Below are 23,429 nucleotides of genomic sequence, written 5' to 3' on the forward strand. Positions count from 1 at the left end.
CCCCGCCTCGCGGGTGACGTCAACGCCCCGGAGCTCCACGTGGAGCCCTCGCGGTGGCGCAGGTGCGGCGAGGCCACGCCCATTGCGGGGCGGGGCCGGGCGCGCGCCTCCAGGTGTGCGCGCGGGGCTGCGGTGCCGGTGTGTGATAAGCAGTCCGTGAGCCAGCAGTGTGTCCTGTGGCCAAGGAGGCCGATGGAATCCTGGGGTGCATTAGGAACAGCACTGCCAGCAGGTTGAGGGAGGTGATCCTGCCCCTCTGCTCGGCCCTGGTGAGGCAGCTCTGGAGTTCTGTGTCCAGTTCTGGGCTCCTCAGGACAGGAGAGATGTGGAGCTCCTGAGTTACCCAGTGGAGGGTAACAAAGGTGATTAAGGGACTGGAACATCTCTCTTACAGGAAAGGCTGCAGGAGTTCATCCTGTTCAGCCTCGAGGGCACCTCATCAATGTATACAAGCATATACATACCTATATGTATAGTGTATGCAAGGGGCGGTGCCAAGAGGATGGGGTCAGGCTCTGCTCAGTGGTGCTGAGCAAAAGGACAAAAGGCAATAGGCAGAAACTGATGCACGGGAAATTCTACCTGAACATGACCAAGAACTTCTCTGCTGTGTAGGTGACTGAGCACAGGGACAGATTGTCCCGAGATGTTGTGGAGTATCCATCAATGAAGATATTCAGGAACTGCCTGGATGCAATCCTGTTCCACGTGCTCTAGGATGATCCTGCTTGAGCAGGGGAGCTTGGACCAGATGACCCATTTGCAACCCGGTCCATTCTGGGCACTGTGGGGTCTCAACAACCCTGGCCTTCGATGCAGAGAACTCCCTCCCAGAGGATGCATTGGAGAGGTCTCACTGGTGAATACCCTGTGCAGAACCTAGAAGGACTGCAATAGCAGAGCTGGTGGCAGTGAGGGCCCTCGCATGTCCCTCTCCTAGGGCAGTCCCTGGCTGCCCTTGCTCTGGATGCTTCCCTCTAGCCCCATCCACGAAGGACCGCCATGGTTCCTGCTCTGCTGCTCAAGTGGGAACTGCTATAGCCTCTCCCCAGTGCCCACTGCAGTTTATGAATTGTGTCTGTTCCGTGCTCCCCCTCGTACCAGACGCCACAGGTCTCGCTGTTTCCATACTCGACACTTATACAGCCACTTTTGCTTTGGCCTCTCGAGGTCACAGCCCTCGAGCAAACCTGGGCCCCGGGGAGCTGGGGGGGGCTTTTGGCCCGTTCCTCACGCACCGAACCGCCCGGCTGTCTCGCGGGGATCAACCGCCATAGAGCCCTGGGGTTCGGGTGACTTCCGAGGGCGGCGCCGGGGGAACAGCACTGCCGGCCCGTCTCGCCCAGGCAGGGAGCGAGGGGCCACACCCGCGGTGCCGGGACAGCGGCCGCCTGTGCGGGACGCGGCTCCGTGCCCGGCCGTCAGGCGAGAGGCGTCAGGGAGTGGCGGCCATGACGGATGCGCCGTCCCTGGCCGAAGCCCTCGGGCAGGGCCTCCTGGTCGCCCCCGTCTCCCCGCACCTGGCGGATCCACGGGCCCAGCGGCACCTCCCGAGCCCTGCCGCCGGGGACTCCCCGCGGGCCGGGGCGGGGCGGGTCTGTCCCGGCGCTAAGATGGCGGCCAAGGGCTCGCACTCGCACGTGAAGCTGGAGGCGGAGATCGAGCGGTGCCGGGCGGAGGGGCACTGGGAACGGCTCCGTCACCTCGCACAGCATCTGCTGCCGCCGCGGGCCCCGCGCAAGGCGAAGGCGGCGAGGGGCGCGCAGGACGCGGGTAAGCGGCGGGCGGGGGGGCGGGCGGGGCGGCCGCCGGTACCGACCCGCCTGGGCGTGGGGCGGCGGCGGGGCCGGCTGCTCATTCCCTGCCGCCGCCCGGTCTCGGCAGCCCCGCGCCGGTGGGCTGGCGTGGGCGGGAGCTGCGGCCGCCCCGGCTCCTGGACGCGGGCTGGGCAGCGCCGGCTTGCGGGGCGTCATCTGCCGTCCCGTGCCTGCGCCCCGGCCCCGCAGCGGGAGGGGAGGAGGGATGCCTGCGAGAGGCGGCGGGAGCTCAGGAAGCGGTGCTTGGGAAGATCGCGCCGCGCTTCCTCTTGGTGCGTGCGCTGCCGAGCCCGCCGGGCAGCGAGGGGCTGCCGAGCGCTCGGGATGCCGCCCCCGCCGCGGCCAGCGCAGGTGGCGGCTGCCGGCTCCGAGCCCACCCTGGGTGCAGCCAGCCCGTTTGGGCTGCGGCCGGCCCCGTTGGAAAGGTCTCTTCAGCTGCTCGATACGTGTCAGGCTGCTTCCCTCTTGCCCCAGAGCTGCTCTTGGGTGGGTGCCCTTGTGTTACCTCTGTGCATTTCCGAGGGGCACTGCTTTCCTTAAAGACTTTCACATGTAAAACAGATTTCATAAATAGCAAGTATGTGAATTTTTTTTTTCCTGTTACAGCCCACTGATTTGCTGCCTTTTTTTTTTTTATGAAATCTTTTGTAACGAGTGAGACAGCATAACTCAGTCTGAGGTCAGCAAGTAAGTTGTGAACAGGACCAGATCCTACCTGCGGTAGTGGTAAAAAGGGTTCTGCCACTGAAGTCAGAAGAGCTGCTCCTAGGAATAACACTTCTTCAGGGGAATGTGTCCAGAATGCGGCCCTAGCTTTGAAGCTTTTTGGGGTGCTTTAAACTTCACAATGGGAACCATGATGGGGGAGATGTTGGTGCTTTAATACATGTTTATTTTCGAGGCTTTCCAAGTGTTTATATGATGCAGATTAAACCCTGTGCTGAGAACCATACAGCCACCCTTTGGACTTTAGTCAGGTTTCAGCTGCGTTTTCCCAGGTGCAGAGATCACCATGCACTTCGGGGGCATTAGCAGTTGAAGAGTTCACAGTAGTTTCTTCCCTTGTAATTAGGAGGTATAACAACAGTATGATTGCTGTAAAAACATGACTTGTTAATTTGCTGCTATGTCATCCTAACTTGCTAGTTACGAAAGAGTAACGCTTTGTTATTGCTACAGAACTTCATTCAGCAGGTTTTGTGCTTCTAGAAATGATTGTGTGTTTAGATGGGATTTTTTTCACAGTAGTATTTGCTTTGTGAGGCTGTGCATATTTATTTCTTAATTGTCTATGGTCTTAACTAATTCCTGAAGTTTGATTACGAGATTAATGACTACCTGAAAGCACTTTATTGTGCAGAAATGATTGCAAGCAAGTTTGGGGGGAAATATACTTGAACACTTACACTTCCCGTTTTATGTACCTGTACCTTGTTTAGTTGCAGACCTGCAAATGGGCAGTAAGAGCTATGGTTACAATTTGATGTGTAGCTGAACACTTAGGCCACAACAACAAAAATGTCTAAAACACAGATGATTATTATATGCCGTATGTGGTGGTGTATAGGTAGGAAGGCATAAGATGTCTCCTGGAGTGAAAATACAGAAATAGGTACACTACTGTGTTTCACTCATTCTCAAATTTCAGACTTTGAACCATGGAATATATATGAAATGTAGGGCTAGGCTCTTAGGTATTCAAAGATTTCCTTGCCTGGCTTGACCTGCTAGTCTGCTGATGGAGGTGCTGTTATTATGAGTGAAAGAACCACAGAAATGGGCCTGTCATGTAAGAACTCCCAGTACTCTGGCAGATGAAACTTTTTCCATCATGATTGCCACATTGGATGATACTTCATGCTGTGTCCATTGCTGCTACCTGTGTTTGAGTGTCTGTTCTGTGGAACTGTGAACAAGGAAGGATTTTAATGCAGAAAGAGTTTTATGTGGCACGTTAATTATGGCAGAGGATCAGTCTTTGTGTGCCTTTAGTAATGGATGTGTAGAACGTATATAATTTGTCTTTTAAATTTTTTTTCTGTGTACTTTCAGGAAAATTGTAAAAGTTTTTGATGCAGTTATTGCTCTCACTTCTCTGTAGTCTAAAGCATTCGTTTTATGCTGGTACCTTTGTAAATAAAAAGCATCCACTGAAATGTTTGCAAAGTTTGGTCTTATACTTTCAAAAGGAAATTTTCTGATGCAAATTCTTAACTGTTATATTAATGACAATGTAGAAAGGAATAGTGCTGCCAAAATTAAAGGATTAAGGAGGGAAAATCTTCAAGTTACAACAAAGTGCTGTTTCATTTTTCCATACAAAACATACTATTTGCATTAGATAGAGGTTAATGTAACTTTTTTTTTGTCTATGAGTTCTTCCTTATCCCCTCATTTGAGTTTGTTGTCTGTCTCAAAAGTGTTGTTTTGTTTTTGTAATTCTGTTTATTATCAGTATGGCAGTAAGTAATGTTTCTTGTTGGTGTGTGCTTACAGAGGACTATGGGAGTTTGCTGCTTGCAGAGGCTCTGCTGGAGGAATGTTTGAAGGAAAATTTTGCCAAACTGAAGGACTCCATTCCACTGTCAGAGAAGAGTGAGCCCAAACTGAGTGAAGCTAAGCAGTATCTGACCAATATCTTAAGCAGAGGGAAACTAAGAGTAAGTGGGCTCTATTGTCATAATTCCTGCCGACTGGATAATTGTTTCATATGATTATTAGCCTGATACAGGGTATGGGTGTTGCCTATGTCCATAGATGTACAGTGCTGTATTGTAGGTGATACTAAGAGACTGATAATTCCCCTAGGCAGGATTTTATGTTGTGAGACTTGCTTTTTCATATGCAGAGAAATTATATGCTATGAGGACATATCCTGTGTTTTTTTTTTTTTTTTTTTTTGTTTGTTTGTTTGTTAGTTTGTTTGTTTTTAATTGGAAAGAAGCAGGATAAATACTTAGAATTTCTCTGGGTTGGTGGGGTGTGGCCACATAAGGGTGCTGTTAGGCCAGCACAGAGGAATGACCTCTGCTGCTCCAGATCTGAGGGAATTGTGCACAACAAGTTAGCCCTGATTGGAGAAAGATGTGCCACAGGCTGCTGTCAGGAGCTTACGGTTGTGTTGGGAGGACTACAGCCTTGCACTGCCTTCGGTGTCTATTAGAGAAGTAATGTTTTATTTTGTTTTGTGGTCTGGGTGTGTAGCTGGTAGCTACATGTTGACTCAGTTGCGGAGCTTCAGGAGAGTTTTAATACTCTGCTTTGATGGCTGCTGCTGCTGCATTGGTGTCCTTTGACACAGAGTTGCATAACTGTGTTTAGATGTAAATGAATTACAACAGTCTGCTCCAGGCTTGTATTACTTCTTGTCCTGAAATTGACAGGCTAGTTTAGTTAGATTGGAAATATATATTATGCTTTCACCATGTTAATTTCCAATGAGCAAAGTCAGCCTATTTAGAGCTTAAAATGGAGAGAATCATGAAAGGAGTCAGTCCAACCCTCTTTCTTTATAGTTTAGCCCCATTAACAGTGAGAACTACTGAATTCTTCCAGTTCCTGGTGTTTAGTTTGTCTTTTGTTACTTTTTCTTTGCTTGTGGTGACTTAGCTATTGATACAGTATTGACCCTGTATTGATTGCATGTATTAAAAAAATGGGTATGAAGGCTTGGGAACCTTTTCATGCTTTCCAAAGGGTCTGAAAAGATTTGTTTTACTGAGGTTCTGTTACATATGTTTTCAATCTTTAAACGAAACAAATCTTAGAAATATAGCAGGTGTGCCTTCTGTTTTTTCACTGTTGTGTGAAAATTCCACCACACAACTAAAGAAAAATTGGGAGTTTTCTCACTCTTTAATTAAATATACAGAGGAGAGGGAAGTACTTACCTGAAAAGTGGTGTTTACTGTCTAGTTTAAAAGCAGGGGGTTTTCTTGGTGTGTGTGTGGGGGTAATTTTGACAGTGCCAGCCTTTTATGCGCTCTTTGTGGCTGGTGAATCGATAGAGCAGGTCAGCTGAGACTAAAGAGTTGGCTAACAAACTTCATTTCAAAACTGAGCTCCAAAGTAGTTGCCTGACCTTCGTTGCCTACTGCTCTCATGAGCTTAGCCCTTGCAGTCGTGAGAGGAAAGCATTCTGAACGTGCTTAATTTGCTGTGGAGTAATTCATTCTTCCTGTCTGGTATTTCACCCTGTAAACACTTTTTCTCTTCCTGCTCCATTTCAGCCAAAGTATATGACAGAAGCTATGCTGATCCTGGGAAAGCTTTATTATGCGGAGGGATGCTACAGAGATGCCATCAGCATGTATGCAAAAGGAGGAATTGATGACCTTTCAACCAAAGATGAACCTCTGTACGTGCTGCGTTTGTTAACTGAAGCCTTTGTTATTAAAGGTAAAGGACCTTGTATGTATATTTGAAATATGCTGGTTTTAGGTTGAAACTATTTCTCCAAGTGATTTGGTTGGAGCAGGATTAGGGCAAAGATGTATGCTGTAGAAAATCCGACATGATATGGTCTGTGTAGTTTCAAACTTGAAGGCATTGTGGAGTCTTAGTCCACAGTTTTTAAACTTGGCTGGCTTGTAAAGAAAAGCTTTGTAAAGAAATTGGAAATCTTGTGGTAACACTTGGCTGTAAGTCAGCGACATGCTTGAGCTTGTGTGTCCATTTTGGGAAAATCTAAATCAAACCCTTGGCTGAATTGGGGCCTATGCTTTATCTAAGAAAGAGTTCATCTACTTGTACATTTTAGTGGTTTCTGAGAATTAAACAATGATGATGTCTCCAAGTTTTAAACTTTGGACTAACAGAATATGTGCTTTCAAAGCAGGTAGTATATTTTTGCAATGCATGTCACACAGTATCAGACCTTATGTACAAACAGGAATCTCTCCTCCCCCTTGTAACTGTATAGACATTGCACTGTTTGAGAGATTCTAACTAAAACTGCCTCTGTGGGTAGTGAAATTGCATTTCCTTTTTGAGTGGGGGAAAGGAAGACCCTTGTCAGTTTTTGACTTGGGAGGAGAAAAAGATCAGTAATCTTCTCCTTCATTTGCTTTCGGTTCCTTTATAAATGTTGCTCAAGTACTGCTACCTATCTACTGCTTTCTACTCTTTTCAGCATGTCCACCAGCTAATTAGGTGAATGAGAACTCTGATGATCAGATACCTTCAACTGGTATGTAAAAGAGTGAAACCAAATCAACCCAAAATACTGTTTGACTCGGCTGCTAGTATTACTGATAATAATTTGAGCCGTTCTGCTTTTTTTGAAACCCTGTTTGTGCTGCTTTGCTTGCTTTGATTTTTGTTTCCTGTGATACTGATCCAATCTGCTTCATTAATGAGCTTTTGTGAAGCAGGACTAATTTACTTGTACCTCCCACTGACACTTGCATGGCGTAGAGGAGCGAGTAGTTGCCAGTGCATTCTCAGCAGTGTATTTGAGAGCAACCCCTGGTGCACTCCAGGGTCTGAAGGAGATGCACTGTCCTTATTGGGAACCACATATAACCCTTGGTGAAGTGTGAGTGTAATGATAATGTGTGTGTGGAAACTGATGCAACAACCTTATTGTTTTAAGACCCCTTGTACTGTGTTGACTGCCTAACTTACACATGAAGATGTTGGAGGTGTTTGCCTCAGAGCATCAGGCAACTTTTTTAGTTTCTTTCCCTGTGTGGTTTAGCATGGAATGTAAATACTGTGTTGCCCCTGTAAACCATGTGGAGTCTGTGCTGTTGCAGAGAAACCTCTGTGGTGCTACAGTTCCACAGTTTTTATCCTCCATGATGATTATTTTCATATTGGCTAAGATATCAAGAGTGTAGTAAGTCACTCAGTATTCTGTCAAAGTTGCTGGCAGAAAAAAGTCCAGCTGAGTTTGGAGAGGGCACTCACTGCTAGGATCGCTGTTCCTTCAGCCTCCCACTCATCTGTTAGCACTTTGTGCAGGTAGCTATGCCAATAGCAGTATAGATTTAAATTTTCATTTTAAAACATATGTGTCCAGGCTGCTTCTGCAGGGCAAGTAACAATATGGAGTTGAATTTTTTTAAAATTCATTGATACTTTATACTGTAGATTTTTCTTATTCCCCTTTTTAATTTGGTATCTCTTCAGAAATTAGGTTGATCCATACTATATTACTACCTTTGGTCAAACTATTGGTTGTTTATGCAATCTGAAGGCAAATATCCGGAAAAGCCACAATCCTGTCTATTTCAAGGCAGAAGTTAGGTTCCCTACTTAATTTCTTGTTCACATCTTCAGAAATGGGAGAAAGCCAGTGGTTTAGTAGAATATCCCTGTTCAGCATTAGTTAAAGCAGCAGAACTTCCTATCACCTCACAGTGTGAACTTGGATCTAAGTCAGTTCTGTGTAGGTAATGCTGCTGAATTATGCCTGTATGCAGAATGGCAGCATAGGTTCTCAAACACTAAAGATTAGACTGGAAAGGTCATGGAAGAAACCACAGTCAAATAAAAGGCTAATTTTTTTAACGTTGACACCTATCCTTTTAATTTTGGAAATGAACAAAAATGTAACAAGAAAGATGTAGGATACAGTGGGAGGAGTTGCACAGATAAAACCAGTTGTAGAAATCCAGTAAAAGCAAGTTTCCTTCCTTAGAGCACCATTTAACCTCTGCAGCACTGAAGGCTGGATGTTGAACTAAATCTCGAGTCTTTCTCTGGAGGTCCACAGCATGTAGTAGGTTCATATCATAGTAAGAGGCAGTATGGTTTTCACCCTTGTGTTTGGATTGAAGAAGTTGAGCAGGGAAAAAATTTTTTGCTTGTCTTCTCAGTAAATTTCCACACAAAGTGAATATCAAGAAGTAAACATTGAAGTTCTTTATCAGTGTGTGGACTTGTGCAATTGACAAGTCACAGGAGAAATGTCAGAGAGAGCGAGATTCTCCAATGTCATCTGACTGCTGCTTCCTGTTCTGTTTCTAAATCCCTGCATTGTGAGGAGACAAGTTTTATGGGCACTGTGAGTGAAGCTCAGTGACAATAGTTTGATTTTTCATGAGTCATTTCATGACTAATTTTAATTTCTATGTTTAGTTAATAGGTGGTTGATTTGTACTTGTCTCCTTCCTCCCCATCCTCCATGAAGTCGGTCCCTCTTTAAAATTTTACCTCTGCTCAGTTCACATTGTTGCTGATAATCTGTGTTGCATAAAACAGTATTGAGTAAGCCAACTTTGCTTCTAATTCAGTTCAGACACACTGTGACTTTGTTACCTGGCGGTGTCCATTTGAAACAGCAAGCAAAAAGACTTCAGAACAAAATGTGTAGCTGTCTGTGCCTGCTGCAGAAACTCTACAGATCTCTCTCTTTGGCAGGAGTAAATCTTCCTGGTAGTAGGTTAGACCACTACCTAACCCTTACACAGCACTGAATAGCTCTAGCCAGGGCTTCAGCATATCTAAGCTCCAAGAAAGAGGCTTTTCTGATGTGGAAATGTTTGCTGTGCTGCTGAGAGCAGGACGAGAGCTGCTTTAACTGAGGCAGGCTGTTGCCAGCCTGGGTGATGGAAAGTCAAGCAGGGCTCATGTGTAGTGTGGGTCCTGTCTTTGTAATGACTGAGAGGGACTTTAGCTTGTGGTCATGGATGTGTCAGAGCTGCTGCAAGGTGAGTCAGTCCTGTTTTGAGGGGCTTCCTGTGTCTGTAAGGCCAGGCACTGGACTCCCTCTACCTGGAATGGGGTAGCTTGGAGATAGCTATCTATCTGTATTGTGCAGTAATTCCATAGGATTGCACATGGTATTTAGTTTTTAAATGGATTTCTAGGGAGTTAAAGCTTTAAAAGTCCCGCTGTCTATTTTTCTCCCTTCCTTCTTGTCCATCCTGTAATTTTTGTAATTTAGTCATTTTTCTGTTGTTATTGGCCATTTAGCAACTCAGAGTGGGTTTAATTTGTGGTGCTTCAGTCTGAACTCTCTGTAGAGTCAGAAGTTGGCTGTTCTGGGGTGATTCATCACCTCTTCAAATGGTGTCTGACACAGCTGATGAGAATGGTGGTGTTCAATACAGTCTCTTCTCTGGTGACTGTGAGAGAAGGCTGTGGACTAAGTTGAGATTTCTCCTTCTAATTTGTTTCTAAGTGGTTTTGTTCTTCAGTTTTTGGGTTTTTTTAACTTTAGAAAAGACATCCATTTTATCAAAGGGCTGCAATGTGAGCTTGGTCTTTTTAGATCTTCGGGAAAGATGTGGAAGAGAACAAGGTGATAATGTGTCTGTAAGAAGCCTTGATCGTAGTCTACATTTTATTGTAACAAATCCAACCACAAGTCATATCTTTGAGGAAATGAGACTGTGTTAGTGTAGTGGTTTAGAGCTATCTATGTTTTGTTCTTGGACCTATTTTAAAGATGTTTAAGATCTGTGGTGTTACTTTTGAAAACCCAAAGATAAAATCTTGAGACAAACATTACTGGATTGAGCCACTGATCTTTAGAGCTCTAATAAGAGGTGTGAGTGATATTTCTGAAAGCAAAACCTTGAAACTTACCATGTGAGGATTTTTCCCGAGTTCAAAAATGATGAACAACCTGGAACCTGCTGCCAGTTACCTGGGTTCAGCACATCTTGTTTTGGATTATTTTGTATTTGTTCAGTCTTAGAACAAATTGCTGAACTTACGACTGTTCCTGTTTCTCTTGTGGTTGTATCTTTTAAAAATTCAGTGGTAATTGGGTCTGTCTGCTTGGAATTATATTATTGTGCTTTCTGCCCATGTGAAATGATTGTCTTGGGTTTCTGATACTGAAAGTGGTTGTTTGGAGATTTTGGTGGTGCTCTGAAAGGAGAATGGCAGAGATAAACAGAAAACCTGACCTTTTACTCAGCTGATTTGAAAACCATTTGCTTGGTTATAATCATGGTTTTCAATTGACCCAAGTGAAGCCTCAAAATTTGAATAAACTGTTTTAAACTTCTTAGTGATTGTTCTACTCAATTAGTTTCTGATTTTGCTGGCTTGCACTACTGATAAAAACAGTAGGTTTGCATACAGTAAATAAAAGCTTGGTATTAAAGTTGTTCATTCTAACTAATCAGAGGATGTATCACACAGTTGTTCATATACTGTGTCTTTAATATACTGGAGTCTTTAATTTTGACATTTGCTTGTGTGTGATCCATTTTTCTAATATGGTTTTCTGCATGATGAATAATTTCCTAGGTGAGATTTGTATTCAGTTGCTTTTGTTTGAAAATTAGAATAAAATGTAGAGTTAAAGATAGCTTTATTGCAAAGCTGTATTCTCATAAATCTACTTTTCCCTCCTCCCTAAAGAATTTTATTAAGCGTTTTCAGTTTAATAAATGGATTTATTTAACCCATGTTTCTGATAAGCTGATAAATTTATTGTCTTGTGTACATTTTTTAAAATTCATATATTAAAATGGGAAAAATAAACTTTCCTTTTTGGTTTTATTTAGTTCACTGTTGGTTCATTGAACTAAATAATAGAATTGAAAGGGAGAAAGGTAAGGTTTGTCGGTTTGTTTTTGGTTTATTTTTGTTCTTTTTTATTTTTGTCGTCTTTGCAAGAGAGCATCTACATTTTAAGCACTATTCCAGTGCTTCATCAAACTCATATTTCAGATGCTAAGGTACTAACTTTTCTAGTTCATTTCTTTACTAAATGCTACCATTGCCAAGGTGCAAGGATGTATTCCACTCAAATAACATTAATAGGTTATTGTGTGTTATCATCTTAACTTAAGCAGCCTTACTTTAATTAGAATTTCCTGTTAGGGTCTCTGGAATGACATTTTTGTCCACGTAGTTTTTGGTAAGTGAGATCACAGTATCAAAACTGTTGAGTGTTCTGGAATACAAACTGCATGGAATGATTTCTGAGTACCAGTAGTTGGAAAATTTCAAGTGCAGCTCAATTGACTTTAGAAACATATAGTTTTGCAGGGTGATAATTTATTTCATAAGCTTATTTTGAAAGTGAGTTTACACTTCTGACTTCTTTTTGTCAGAAGCATTTTTAATTCAGGTCATGTTTTAATAACCTCTTAATGAACTGTACTTGCACTTTCTGAGTCTATCCCTCATTTCTGAGGGTACAGCACTTTTCAGGATGTCTTCTTTTTGCAGACAGTGTTTGGAATACTGTTCCACTTCTTGTATGCCAAAAAACCCCTCCCAGTGGTTATACATACTCTTGGGCTTGAGATTTTTACTACAGGATAATTTTAAAGAGCTTTTGAAGTTCCTTAAGAAAAATTTGCTGCAATATCTAAAAAGAGATGATGTGTGTGTGTATCTTACTATATAAGAACATACCTTGTCTTGTCCACTGAGACAAGTGTAGAAAATGGATTAATGGAAGGTTGATGAATTTTTTTCCAAGTAAGTAGTTTGCTTTATATTCTCTCTAGGCACCAATGGAGAAAAGTAAAAGCATGTTGCAATTGCCCATGTCAACATAAAGATGATCTATTTCTCTATTGTTGTTTAGGAGCCACATGACTACAGGAAAGTACTCAAATCTGCTAATGGTAAAAAACGACGGAACTCAGATCTTCCTCGCCTCCTTCCAGCATAACTGACCCCACCCTCCCTAGAAGCTGAGTTTTTATCCTGCCTGCATTGCTGTGACCTGAGAGCAGTGTGCTATGATGTACCCATTTAGCAGAAATGGGCAGCAGGTTGTAAGCTGCAGGGGAAAAAATTCTGAGCCTGAATTCCCTCCCTTCTCTCTCCATTAATTTCAGTGTCAAGTATTATGTCACTTAGGCACTGTTGACATGGCATGTGTACCATAGGCTTTTACTTGAAAGTCTTAATCTTCTCTACTTTAATAAGCCTGTTTAAACCAGAAGGGTTGTTACCTTAATATGTTCTGACTTCCCAGGGGTCCCAGTTCACTGCTATCTGGAACCTGCCTACCTTGGAAGTGATGATGCTGACTGAGGCACTTTAGTCCATTGAAGTGCTGAGAAGGGTGCCTAGAACCTTCCTAAAGACAACACCGATGTTTTTCATTGTCTTTAGGAAAACTTGTTGATAGTGAAGAAAGAGCCAGCATTATACTGGGCACAAAGTCGAGATGAGAAAAGCATAGGTTTGGGTGACAGACAGTTAAGGGGAAAGCTACCTCAAACTTTGATTTCACTTTTTTTTCATACACAGATATAGCTTTTCAGTGATAATGGGCTTCATGAGCATGATGAACACTTGCCAGCATGCAAGTGTTAACCTGTATGCTGCTTTTGAGATGGTACATTTGCTTGCAGTACTCTCTGTTACTTAACTGCTGTTTATTAGCAGCTCCTTGGTGAGGTTCCTTTTGTCAGTAATTTCACCTGCTGATGTGACTAAGTAGAACTTAGTGGACACAGTAGAAGAGAAGAATTTGTGTTGGGTTTTTTGTTTTGGGGTGGGGTTTTTTTGGTTGTGTGTTTTGGGGTTTTTTTATATGTTGTTTTCTTTGGTTTGTTTTTTTGTTTTTTTTTAAGAGTCTCGCAGGGCAGGGCATGAATTCCTGTGTTGGAATCCTCTGATGACTACAAAAGGTTGAGAAAAGATCTGTGGGAGATGGGTTCCTTTAAACAGAGCCCAATTAGTAAAATTAGTTTCCTTGCCTGGCCCTTAGAAAAAAGGAGTTCCAGCCAAAAGGATGTATGATACAATAGGACATTAAAATAAGACATTTTGTTGGCAGAACTTGTTTTCACTTTTCCTTTGCAAAAGATGCATTCTTTTAAATGTTAATCCACATCAGAGAGGGAGAGACTTTGTTCTATACCTGGTATGTGCTTCAAAGTGTTAGTTTTCACAATTGTGACAGCAAGACAAGAAGCATGCTGTTAATTCATGCTGGCATCAGAGTAGCTGTCTGATAGGCAAAAGCCCCACTTTGTAGATGTTGATGTCTTGATAAAAGGACCTTGTATTAGTGTGTTTTATTTGGGGTTTCAGAAGAGCATTTTTAAGATCCTGGAGTTGCCCTTACATTGTGACAATGACTTTGAACCTGTTGCATATTGGTGAACTGTGTGCCTTTGTGCCACTGCTTTCCTGCTTGGATGTGAAAGAGTTGCCAAGCCCAGCCTTAGTGTTCTTGATGTACTTAGGCTTTTCTGTTGTGTTCCATGAGCTTTTCTCTGCTGTTTCATCAGATGGTTTATCTTTTTAGAAGTAGCTTGCACTTCTAGCAGTCAGCTATGCACAGTCAACAATGCACAAATTCAACTTCTGGTTCCTTTTGTTAATGTGACTTGGTTTCTGTGATGTTACAGTTTAGTTGTTCTGCTCCCTTCCCCACATACAGTTGTAGGTGGTGATGGCACACATGCATAAAGTCTTCTCTATCTTCTGCACTATGACTTAATTCTCTAAAGCTGTGGCGTTAGCAGCATCAGGAGATGGAAGAGTATTTGCCCATGCTTTTCTCAGGAAATTGAACAATGTTTGTAAGGTTAAATGAAACAATATGCTAAACTTCCTTTCAGTAGAAGAGAATGAATAAAACATACTTGCAGATGGCCTAAGCTAGAGGTAGATTTTAGATGGCTGTAATGATGGTGTCATGCTGGGACTGTGTTATGTACCATGGTATGTGTCCAGTGGCTATGGGAAGATTTCTATGTGGTGGTTTGCTGTGGAGTAAGTCAGAGATATGTGAAGCTGTCTTTTAAGTGACAGGGCAACAGGCCTATTAGTCCTTGCAGGCTCTTCCCACTCTAGTAACTTTAAGTAGGATTGTCTTGAGTGCTTGATCCAAATCAGCATAGTAAAATATGAATTACCCTTCCTTTCTCTCCCTTCTGCTCCCCAGTGGGAAAGACCTGTAAGATCATGAAGTGCAGTCATTAACCCAGCACTGCCAAATCCAGCAGTACACCATGTCCCTAAGCACTACATCTGCACATTTTTGAAAAGCCTCCAGAGATGGTGACTTCTGAGCAGCATGTTCCAATGCCTGACTGCTCTTTCAGTGAATGAATTTTTCCTGATAGCCAATTGAGATGTGCCCTGGTGCAACTTGAGGCCATTTTCTTTTGTCCTATTACTTGATATATTGTAGAAGAGACTGATCCCCACCATGCTATACCTTCCTTTCAGGTAATTGTAGAGAGACTCCTTTTCTGCAGACTGGACACCCCAGCTCCCTCAGCTGCTCCTTGTAGCACTTGTGCTCCAGACCCTTCACCAGCTCCACTGCCCTTCTCTGCATATGCTCCAGCACTTCAAGGTCTTTCTTGTAGTGAGGTGCCAAAAAATTGAACAGAGGATTCTAGGGCTGTCTGATTCAGTGGCTTTGCAGCTAGAAGAGAACTTTCTTGCTGCTTAACTCAAGCTGAATAAATTCCAATACTTGGTCATCAATACCATTTCCTCTCCCTTGCGCCCCTTCAACTTAGTATTTTTTCTCTTCTGCTTCTTCCTGTTGTATTTAGACCAGGAAAAAAAGTAGTATCTTCAGTATGCCATGAGGATGTGGATGGTGTTGTCAAAGTCTTTAGATATGGGGCTGTAAGAGATTGCTGATCAGCCCTATGTTTGCTGTGCCTCAGAGCATTGCTCCAGTATCTATATCTTGATACCACGGAATGGAGGTGGCCTCTTATACCAGGACAATCAATATGTTATGGTCCCCAAAGTGGTGCATGTGCCCCAGGGGTTGAGCAGGATGATCTACTGTAGTGCAGAATAAAACTATTATATTTATTTTTTCTTAAAAAAATCCACCAGCAAAATGAAGCGCTCTGCACTGAAATAAATCTTTAGTATTGTATTTTATTGGAAGGGGTGCCCTCACTTAGTCTGTATGTCAGAGGATCTTGTGTCATGTAGAGCCTACAAAAGTATCTTACAAAACAGAGGATGTTTCACACTGTGGACGGACATCCTCACTACTTCATTCACTTTCATATGTTGCAGCTCACTTGTGCCTATGTAAGTGGATTTGTGTATTATATGGTCTGGTTTTAATTAAACTAACTCTTATGAAATAGACATGTAGATTAAATTCCTTCAAAAACCTGTGGATTTCAGGTAATATTAGAAATAGGAGCACAAGAGAACAGTAAGAATGTCAGAGCTTAAACTGTTAGCATGAACTCTTCAATCAGGTAAAAGCAGTGACAGTCTAATTTGCTCTAATCAATGAAGTCTAATGACACTCAATTCAGTACTTAAATTTTTAGTAGCCTCTCCTGAGCCTCTCTTTTCTTATGTAAAAGCAAAATATGAAAAAAGATACAATTGGGGAAACACTTGTTCTTCCTGCTGTGGAAAAATAGCTGAAGTAATATGAAAAACTATATGGCAGCAAACTAAAATGCATTCCTTTGAAAAGAGACACAGAAGACATTGCCAAAGACTTGAAAAAACAGGTATTAGAAGAAACTGGGCAATGTGGGAGGCTTGTTGTATAGTAGCATGGAAGTATAAATGTTTCTAACATGTCTCAGCTTAAGGAACTTGCCACATTCTGGTTCAATATTAAGAACTTAATCCAATAATTAAGAACTACTTAGGAGCACAGTGCAGCCCAGAAATGCATAGAGTGATGTAGGATGGCATCACTGGGGTTAACTTTATAAACACAAGACTTTTAAATAGAATCTAGTTTGTAATGAGATGGGAAATGGCCATGAAAATCTGTCCACACCACAGCTCCGTGTTTATTTCCTGGCAAAATGGTTAAAATAGTTGTCAAAGGTGAATTACGCCTTTTTCTTTTACAAAAAGTCGAATGTTCTGAATTTGCAGGCTTTTCTCTGCTGACTGTGGCTGTCACTAGCATGTTAACTAGCAGGTACTCTGAAAAAATAAACACATATAATAAATAGTTTGTGAAGCAATGCCTGTAGATAACTGTATGCATATGTTGGGTATGCGTGCTCAATTTCTTTTTTTTCTTAACATGATCAAAGAATTTTGGAGACCGCTGTATTATATGTTAAAGCAAAGATTAAAAGACATTCCAGAAGTTAAAGAACAGGCAGTTGTGCAGGTCTGGATATGCTCCACGTAGTTAGTGCCTGTGGATTGAAGTTGCTGATGTCTGCTATGCATAAGATATGCAGTGTGATGCAGAGCCTACACTGCATTGACTGACAGCAGAGGACTGAGGTTGCATCTCAGGGGAGTGCTTGCTGCCTTCTGGCTTCACATCCACTTGATCAAAAAGCTGTCCTAATTTTAGCAATAAACTTGAGCTGTAATTACAAGTCTAACCAGGTAGAGTTCTTGCTTTGAGAATAATTGGAGTAACTGTTAGCATTGGTTTCTTGCATCTAGTAGGAAAGCAGGGAGTGGGAGGTCTTGAGTTCTGCATTGATGCAACTGAGCAGCCTTCACAGGTTGCTTAAATTTTAAGCTTCATTCCCAGCTCATAGTTCGGATAATATTATGTGGGGTTACTGGAATTTTCTCTCTTTCTACCTTTGAGACTTTTAGATGAAAAATATCTCGAGATTGTAACAGATTGCCAGAAATTTACAATAATCCTGGAAAAGAGGAAGCAGCAGTGAAAGAAGTACATGCAGCTTTCTTGGACAGCAAAACTTGTCTCTCCATCCCCACCTTTCACAGGCTGCAATATGAATCAATGTGTTCAAAATCAAGGGCTTCCAGGTCTTTCTTCCCCCTCTTCTATTTGCATTGCAAATAAACCCTGCTGAAAAAATCATAGCTTAGTTGCGGGAGAGATAAGTGTCAAGACCAGGTTATGAATTATTTAAACTGCTGTGAATTGTGGCAGAAGTAATGCATGGTGCTGGATCTTGCCTATGTCTAACTAATCCCAATTGCTGCTTGTTGAGGTTTGGGCTATTTTGTTTTCCAAGCCACTGTAATGGAATAGGTTAGTTGAGGACTGTGCTCTTAAGTTCAAACCTTAGCTGGCAGGGCAGACTGGTTGTAATACCATCTCTAGAGTGGTATGGTTGTGCTTTTGAATTTTGTCTCTGAAAAGTATTTAGTATTCTGATGAATGTTGATTAGTCAACATGCACGTGTATATATTTGAAGTCTTAAAATAGTCTTGTTTCAATGCTAATTAATTTCCTAGAACCACATTTCTGAACTAGACTCAAGGCCACATGCTAGAACTGAAGTACATTCTCTGCTTGGGGACAGTGACCCGAAATGACCTGGCATTCTCCAGGATGAGAATGTGCTCAAGACAAATGACTTACCTTCCTGTATGTAGAGTAAAACTTGCATGTGATTATCTTAGCATCACACTGTCTTCTAGTCAGGCTGGCCTGTCTGTGTGGCACAGGAGCACAGACAGTGGAACCTTGCTCTGCAGACTGGGGCTGGTGCTGTTGGCAGGGCTGTAAGTTCCACACTAAGATGTATTTTGCTTCAGGTTGCCATAGGTGTGTTCAACACGTAGCACTGGGATGCAATGCATGAGTTTGGGATCATGCTCTTCATGCTGTTGTTTTTCATTGATCTCTTCTTCAGCTTGCCAGGTAGCTCTGATGCTCCTGAGCCGTGGGGTTTTAGCAGGCTGGCACTGTTGGTGAAAGTGATGACCCTGAATTCTTGCACTTATGAACCCACCATTCCCTGCTTGTCTAAATTCATCCAAGTATAAGAAGTCTGTGTATAAAGGAAAATTAAAAGAGCCTGTGAGAGGATTGGTGCTTTGTTCCTACTTGGAAGGAGAAGCACTGCTATTTGGTGAGGTAGTTTATGAATCATAGAAAAATAAAGCCACCTTAATCTCCTCCCTAGTCCATGTGCATTCTCCATCTGTGCACTGAGGCTTTCAAGACCAGGCTGGGTATAACACCCTGAGCTGGCCCTTCTTTGTGTGGAAAGTCAGACCATGGACCTTCAGGGATTCCTTCCAGCATGAATTTTCATCCCATTTGTGTTGCTGAGAATCCATGTGCACATGGATGTTCCTGTTGTGGTAATAATATCATCTCAGAGCACTGGTGCTATATGATATCAGTATCTTCCCTTGGCAAGGAATGACTGAGATGAAAATGGAAATAAGCCTTCATAAAATTTCCCCTTTCAGATTTCCGTATATGAGAGCAGTGCATTTCAACTCAAGGAGATTAGTTCAGTGGTATGTCTTACAAACCTTACAGATTTGGGCTTTTCTTACATAAATACAGCTTAGATTTGGGGGCAGGGAGGAAGGGCTAAAGATTATAGAGAAGTGAAGAGCCAGAGATGAAGCATTGGGAGAACTATAGGAGGTGAATGGAAACCTTGCCTTTATGCAGGAGAGAAAAGCAGCATTTCTATACATAGAAAGTTACTTCCTCTGAAGTGGGTAGAATTTGTTCTTTCAAATAAGGATAATCTGGAAACATGTCTCGAAATCTTGAGCCTGGGCCATGCTCTATTAGAAAACTGTCTGCACTGTATGATAAACTACTACAGTGGGTACATATCTATTTAATTTTGGGCACCTGATTCATATGAGGAAGATCTTAGAATAGATAAGTTTTAAAGTGGTATTCTGTTACCACAGCTGATTGTGAAAAATACCCGAATCCCTTTACCTTAACCAGCTAACAATAAAGCATGTAGCCTTATGATTTACTTGGAAGCTAATTCTGTCTTGGCAATAGCTCCACTTTCCTTGCTAAACCCAGTGTGGAAGTAACATGCACTTTAGTGGCTTTCTGACACATTGTGGAAACTGAGTTGAATTTAAATTGCATGTTGTGCTGCTAAGTTTTTTTCTGTGCTGGTAAGTATAGGCTACAAGAGTTTGTGCAAATTGTGCTCTTTGTGCTGGAGGGCTTGTCAAGTCTTACCTAACTACACTCTAAGCAAATCTTACTGTTGGGGCTTTGTACTGTGAGAACTGAATTGTGGCTGTAAGAGTAATTTTTCTTCTGTTCTTCCCCTTGTACACTGGATTTGCAGACTGCTTGCTCTAATTTTTCTTTTCCTTGCATTTCTGTGGTAGGGAAGAATAGCCCTGTTTGGATTCTGTACAAGATGTTGTACTCGAATGACATCAGGTCAGTGCATACGGTATTAGAGAGAGAACCATGACTAAAGTCCCATCATGTAGGTCATTTTTCCTTCTAGCCCTTTACAAGCAATGCAGTATAGCATAGTGTCTGTTTTAACACACTTTGTATTGTTGGATACTTACTGTGGCAAGAATCCTTTTGGAGATGTTCCTTCCCCTGTGTCTGATCAGCCCCAGCTCTGTTTTTCTGGCTTGCATGGATGGGCATGTTTGTTGTCAGTAACTGATGCTGGCAGAGGCTGCTTGCTTTCCTCCCCCATGTCAGAGCTTAGAGATAGTAACTCCTTGCAGTGGGCTGTAGCATGTATGTAAATGGATTTTTATCAGCCTGTTCTATCTGTGTGTGACATCTCCCACGATAAACGCCCCCATACAGACTGTGTTAGGATGGCTCTTGCAGTTTGATTAAATGCTGCTTGTAAATGAATGTCAGTGCATTGTACTGGATTTTTTTACAGGACCCTCAGCCCTACTTTGCATTAAGGGGAATGACTGAAATGCAGACTTTTTAAAATTTGTTTTCACTTAAGGGGGATGACTAGAAATTCAGAGGTAGATAAAACTGAGACAGATGTAAGAAGATTATTTGTAGGTTATTTGTTCTGACTGTAGTGCTGGATACTTTTAGTTTGTTCTTTTGCTGTAAAGAGAGTTAATGAATATTTTTTCCCTTCACTCATTACAAAGTTACAGCATTGGAAAATGGAAGCATCGAAATTATAGGAAAAAAACCCATGATATAAAGACAGAGTCTTCATAGATGAACTAGAGACAAAATCTGGTATATCTGGATGCTGTACAAGGTATTTGTCGGAAGGAAGAAGAAAACACAGATTGGGCATTAGTTAAAAGCAGCAAAATGATTGTCATCCCTGTCCCACACATCCTGTCAGTTTGAAGTAAATTCAGTCCTCCTGTTCTACTCTGGTCTGTATTTTCAGAGGTGAAAGGTACGAATGTGTGTTCCTCCAAGGTACAGATCTTTGAGGGAACACACAGTGTACTTCTAACTTCGGAGAGGACAGAAGGAGTGGGGAGCCACCTCCTGAGCTTGAACCAGGGAGGCCTTTTCTCAACCCACTGAACTGACTGCTTATGTCTGGCTCAAATGTAAGACATGAGATAGGGAAACTCCTTGCAGGGTAACCAAGGGGACAAAACAAATGTTGAACATCAGAAATAAACAAAGCTAAGACTGCCTAGGAACCTCAGGCTGCTGCAGCATGAGCGCCCAGCCTGTATCATACATCATGGGGAAGCCTGGCTGCCCATTGCTGCCTCACAGCAGTCTGTTGCCAGCACTCCTGGAATGAGCAGACTGAGCTGCTGTGCCTCTCCAATGGTGGAAGTCCAGGATAGCATGGCTCATGCCTGTGGTGGATCCTCACAAATCCCTTGCCACATGCTGCAGCAGTTGAAATTACTTTATTGGAGAGCTGTCTGGATAGCTGAATCCTTTTCTTCTTTTGTCACCTCTGTTGATCTGTGTCAGGAACACTAGAATTTTGTATTACATCTTCCATATTTGTCATTATTATTAGGGAATGTTGTTATATATAAAATTCTTTGGAAAGCTGTGCTGAACTTTTTGCAACTTGTGTTGGGCTACTGAGCATCAGTGCAGTTGTGATTGGTGAAGATCCAAGTTTTGAAGCAGTGGTGTCTTGTAGAGATCCAGTGTGGCCTAAGAATCTGTACCAATCAGAATAAAACTGATATATGGAGGTGTAGCCTGTCCAATTAGATTTAGGGATATAAAGGATGTCATCATGTGATGCCAGACAAGGGTCTGATAGTAGAAATTTTTTAAGTAGGGACCAGTAGGTGTGCTTCTTCAATTAACATACTCTGTTGATGGTGTTGGGTAATGATACAAGAAAGAAGTTCAGTAGTACAAAATCCAGGGTTTTTTTCCTTCCTTTAGAGAGGGAATCATGTTGTGGTTAAGAGTCTCTTGTGCCTTGGCAAGAGCTTGCTGTGTGTCCATGAGCAATCTGCATGTGCTCAGATTTTCCAAGAGAGGCATCAGATTTTCCGACTTTGTTTCCATATCATTTTCCAGTTAGGGTTTTTTTTTGTTTATTTTTTTCCCTTCAACACTGCTGCTTATTTCAAGCTTTACTTGAAGTAGCAGATGCCTAGAAATGATCAAATTCAGTTCCAGGCTGGCACTGAATTGAAGCACCCAAGATCTATAGCCATCTTTGGAAATATAGGCCTTAATTTTTCTGTTTGCTGATTCCTACAAGAGGGGTTGTGTGTCCTGCATTCATAAAGTGTTTGAAAGGCACGTAGGAGTGTGCAGTGGTACTGTGTGTTCGAGCAGCATGACAAAGATGCCTTGCATGTGTAGGAATTGTATTTTCATGGGAGTAGTGTCCTGAAAGTCGTCAAATCAAGAGGGAAACCACATGTGGAAAAGCCTTCCTTTCAGCTGGTAAATTAAGAATAATATGGCCATAGTGCTGTTGGTGGGCTTCAGTTAAAGAATATGTTGCCATTTTGCAGGTTTGTCACTGGAGCGCTCAACCAACTCAATTGCCTCCCGTGCTCGACTGTGCGAAAGGGAGGAGGAAGTCATGGCTTGTTTTGAGAGAGCATGTGTTATTGCCCAGGTATACTTGCAGGAGCTTGAAAAGGTAAGAAGAAATGTGCTTAGGATATTGCCTGGTGGCGTAGGTGGAATTTCCAGGGTTTTGACAGCAAAAATAAAAAAATGGAAAAATGTCTAGTGATCATGGCAAGGAGTACGAGAACAAGTTGGAAAGAGTGAGGTGTCTCTGTAAAATCATTTGCAAAACAGCAGTTTAGCTGGCCTCTACCTGTTTCCTCTGAGAACAAGGTCTGGAATTAAGTTTTGCCTGTGGTAAAGCACCAAATACTTCAGATATGCACAAACTGTGTCTCAAGTTTAGCCCTTACTAAAGAGAAACTACGAACTTTGCATGACAAGACATTTTACATACCTGCTGTGTAAATGATACACAGCTCTAATGAGCTGTAAGAAACCTTTTTGAGTCAGCCATAGCAGATTAATTACCAGTGCTTCACCTTTTCCAAGTGAACCTTGAGGAATCCAGACCGTTGGAACCTGGATCCTCCATCCCTGGAAGGCCAGGCTGGATGGGGCTCGGAGCTGTCTGGTATAGCAGAAGGTGTCCCTGCCTGTGATAGGGAGTTTGAAGCTAGATGATCTTTTTAAGGTCCCTTCCAAACCAAACCATTCTGTGATTAGCAGTAACTAACTGCTTAGCTAGTAGTTGGTAGGATGAATACTGGGAGCCCTCCACTGAGCCATACAGATAATGTGTCACTGATTTGCTGGGCACATGCAAACTTTGCTGAGCTGAGTTTACAGGACATACCTCGTGCTTCCATGCCCTTCCTATGCACACATTCTGCTTGACATCAGCAGTTCTAATGGCAATGCATTGTTTATCTGTCCTGTAAACTGAAAGGCCTTTGACCTTCTGACCAGATACTGCTGCTCTTCTTGGTAGCAAAAGTATGTTTCTGTTTCAGGTTTTGCTTTGAAACCAGAAAAACTAAGCTTAGTGCATGTATAAAAATTCATTAAGAAAGCCAACTAACAAGTGGCTTGCTCT

General features: G+C 42.5%; 1 protein-coding gene across 9 annotated transcripts in view; it reads left to right on the forward strand.

Moving 5' to 3' along the window:
* TTC7A (tetratricopeptide repeat domain 7A) overlaps nucleotides 1-23,429 on the forward strand; it is a 210,488-nt gene that overhangs the window by 42,681 nt on the left and 144,378 nt on the right. For 3 of the 9 annotated variants that reach the window (XM_088162812.1, XM_088162811.1, XM_088162813.1), the window contains 3 exons: nucleotides 4,314-4,477; nucleotides 6,047-6,215; nucleotides 22,333-22,463. In XM_088162812.1, coding sequence (XP_088018938.1) covers nucleotides 6,056-6,215; nucleotides 22,333-22,463 — 291 coding nt within the window. In that variant the 5' untranslated portion in view covers nucleotides 4,314-4,477; nucleotides 6,047-6,055. Of the gene's footprint in view, nucleotides 1-1,451; nucleotides 1,774-4,313; nucleotides 4,478-6,046; nucleotides 6,216-6,946; nucleotides 7,006-19,755; nucleotides 19,864-22,332; nucleotides 22,464-23,429 lie in introns of those variants that run through there. The other 6 variants (XM_014877251.2, XM_088162810.1, XM_014877252.2 and 3 more) reach the window with 6 other exon arrangements.

The sequence above is a fragment of the Sturnus vulgaris genome, chromosome 3 (genome assembly GCF_052056855.1).
Source record: "Sturnus vulgaris isolate bStuVul1 chromosome 3, bStuVul1.hap1, whole genome shotgun sequence".
In the NCBI taxonomy this organism is placed as follows: Eukaryota; Metazoa; Chordata; class Aves; order Passeriformes; family Sturnidae; genus Sturnus; species Sturnus vulgaris.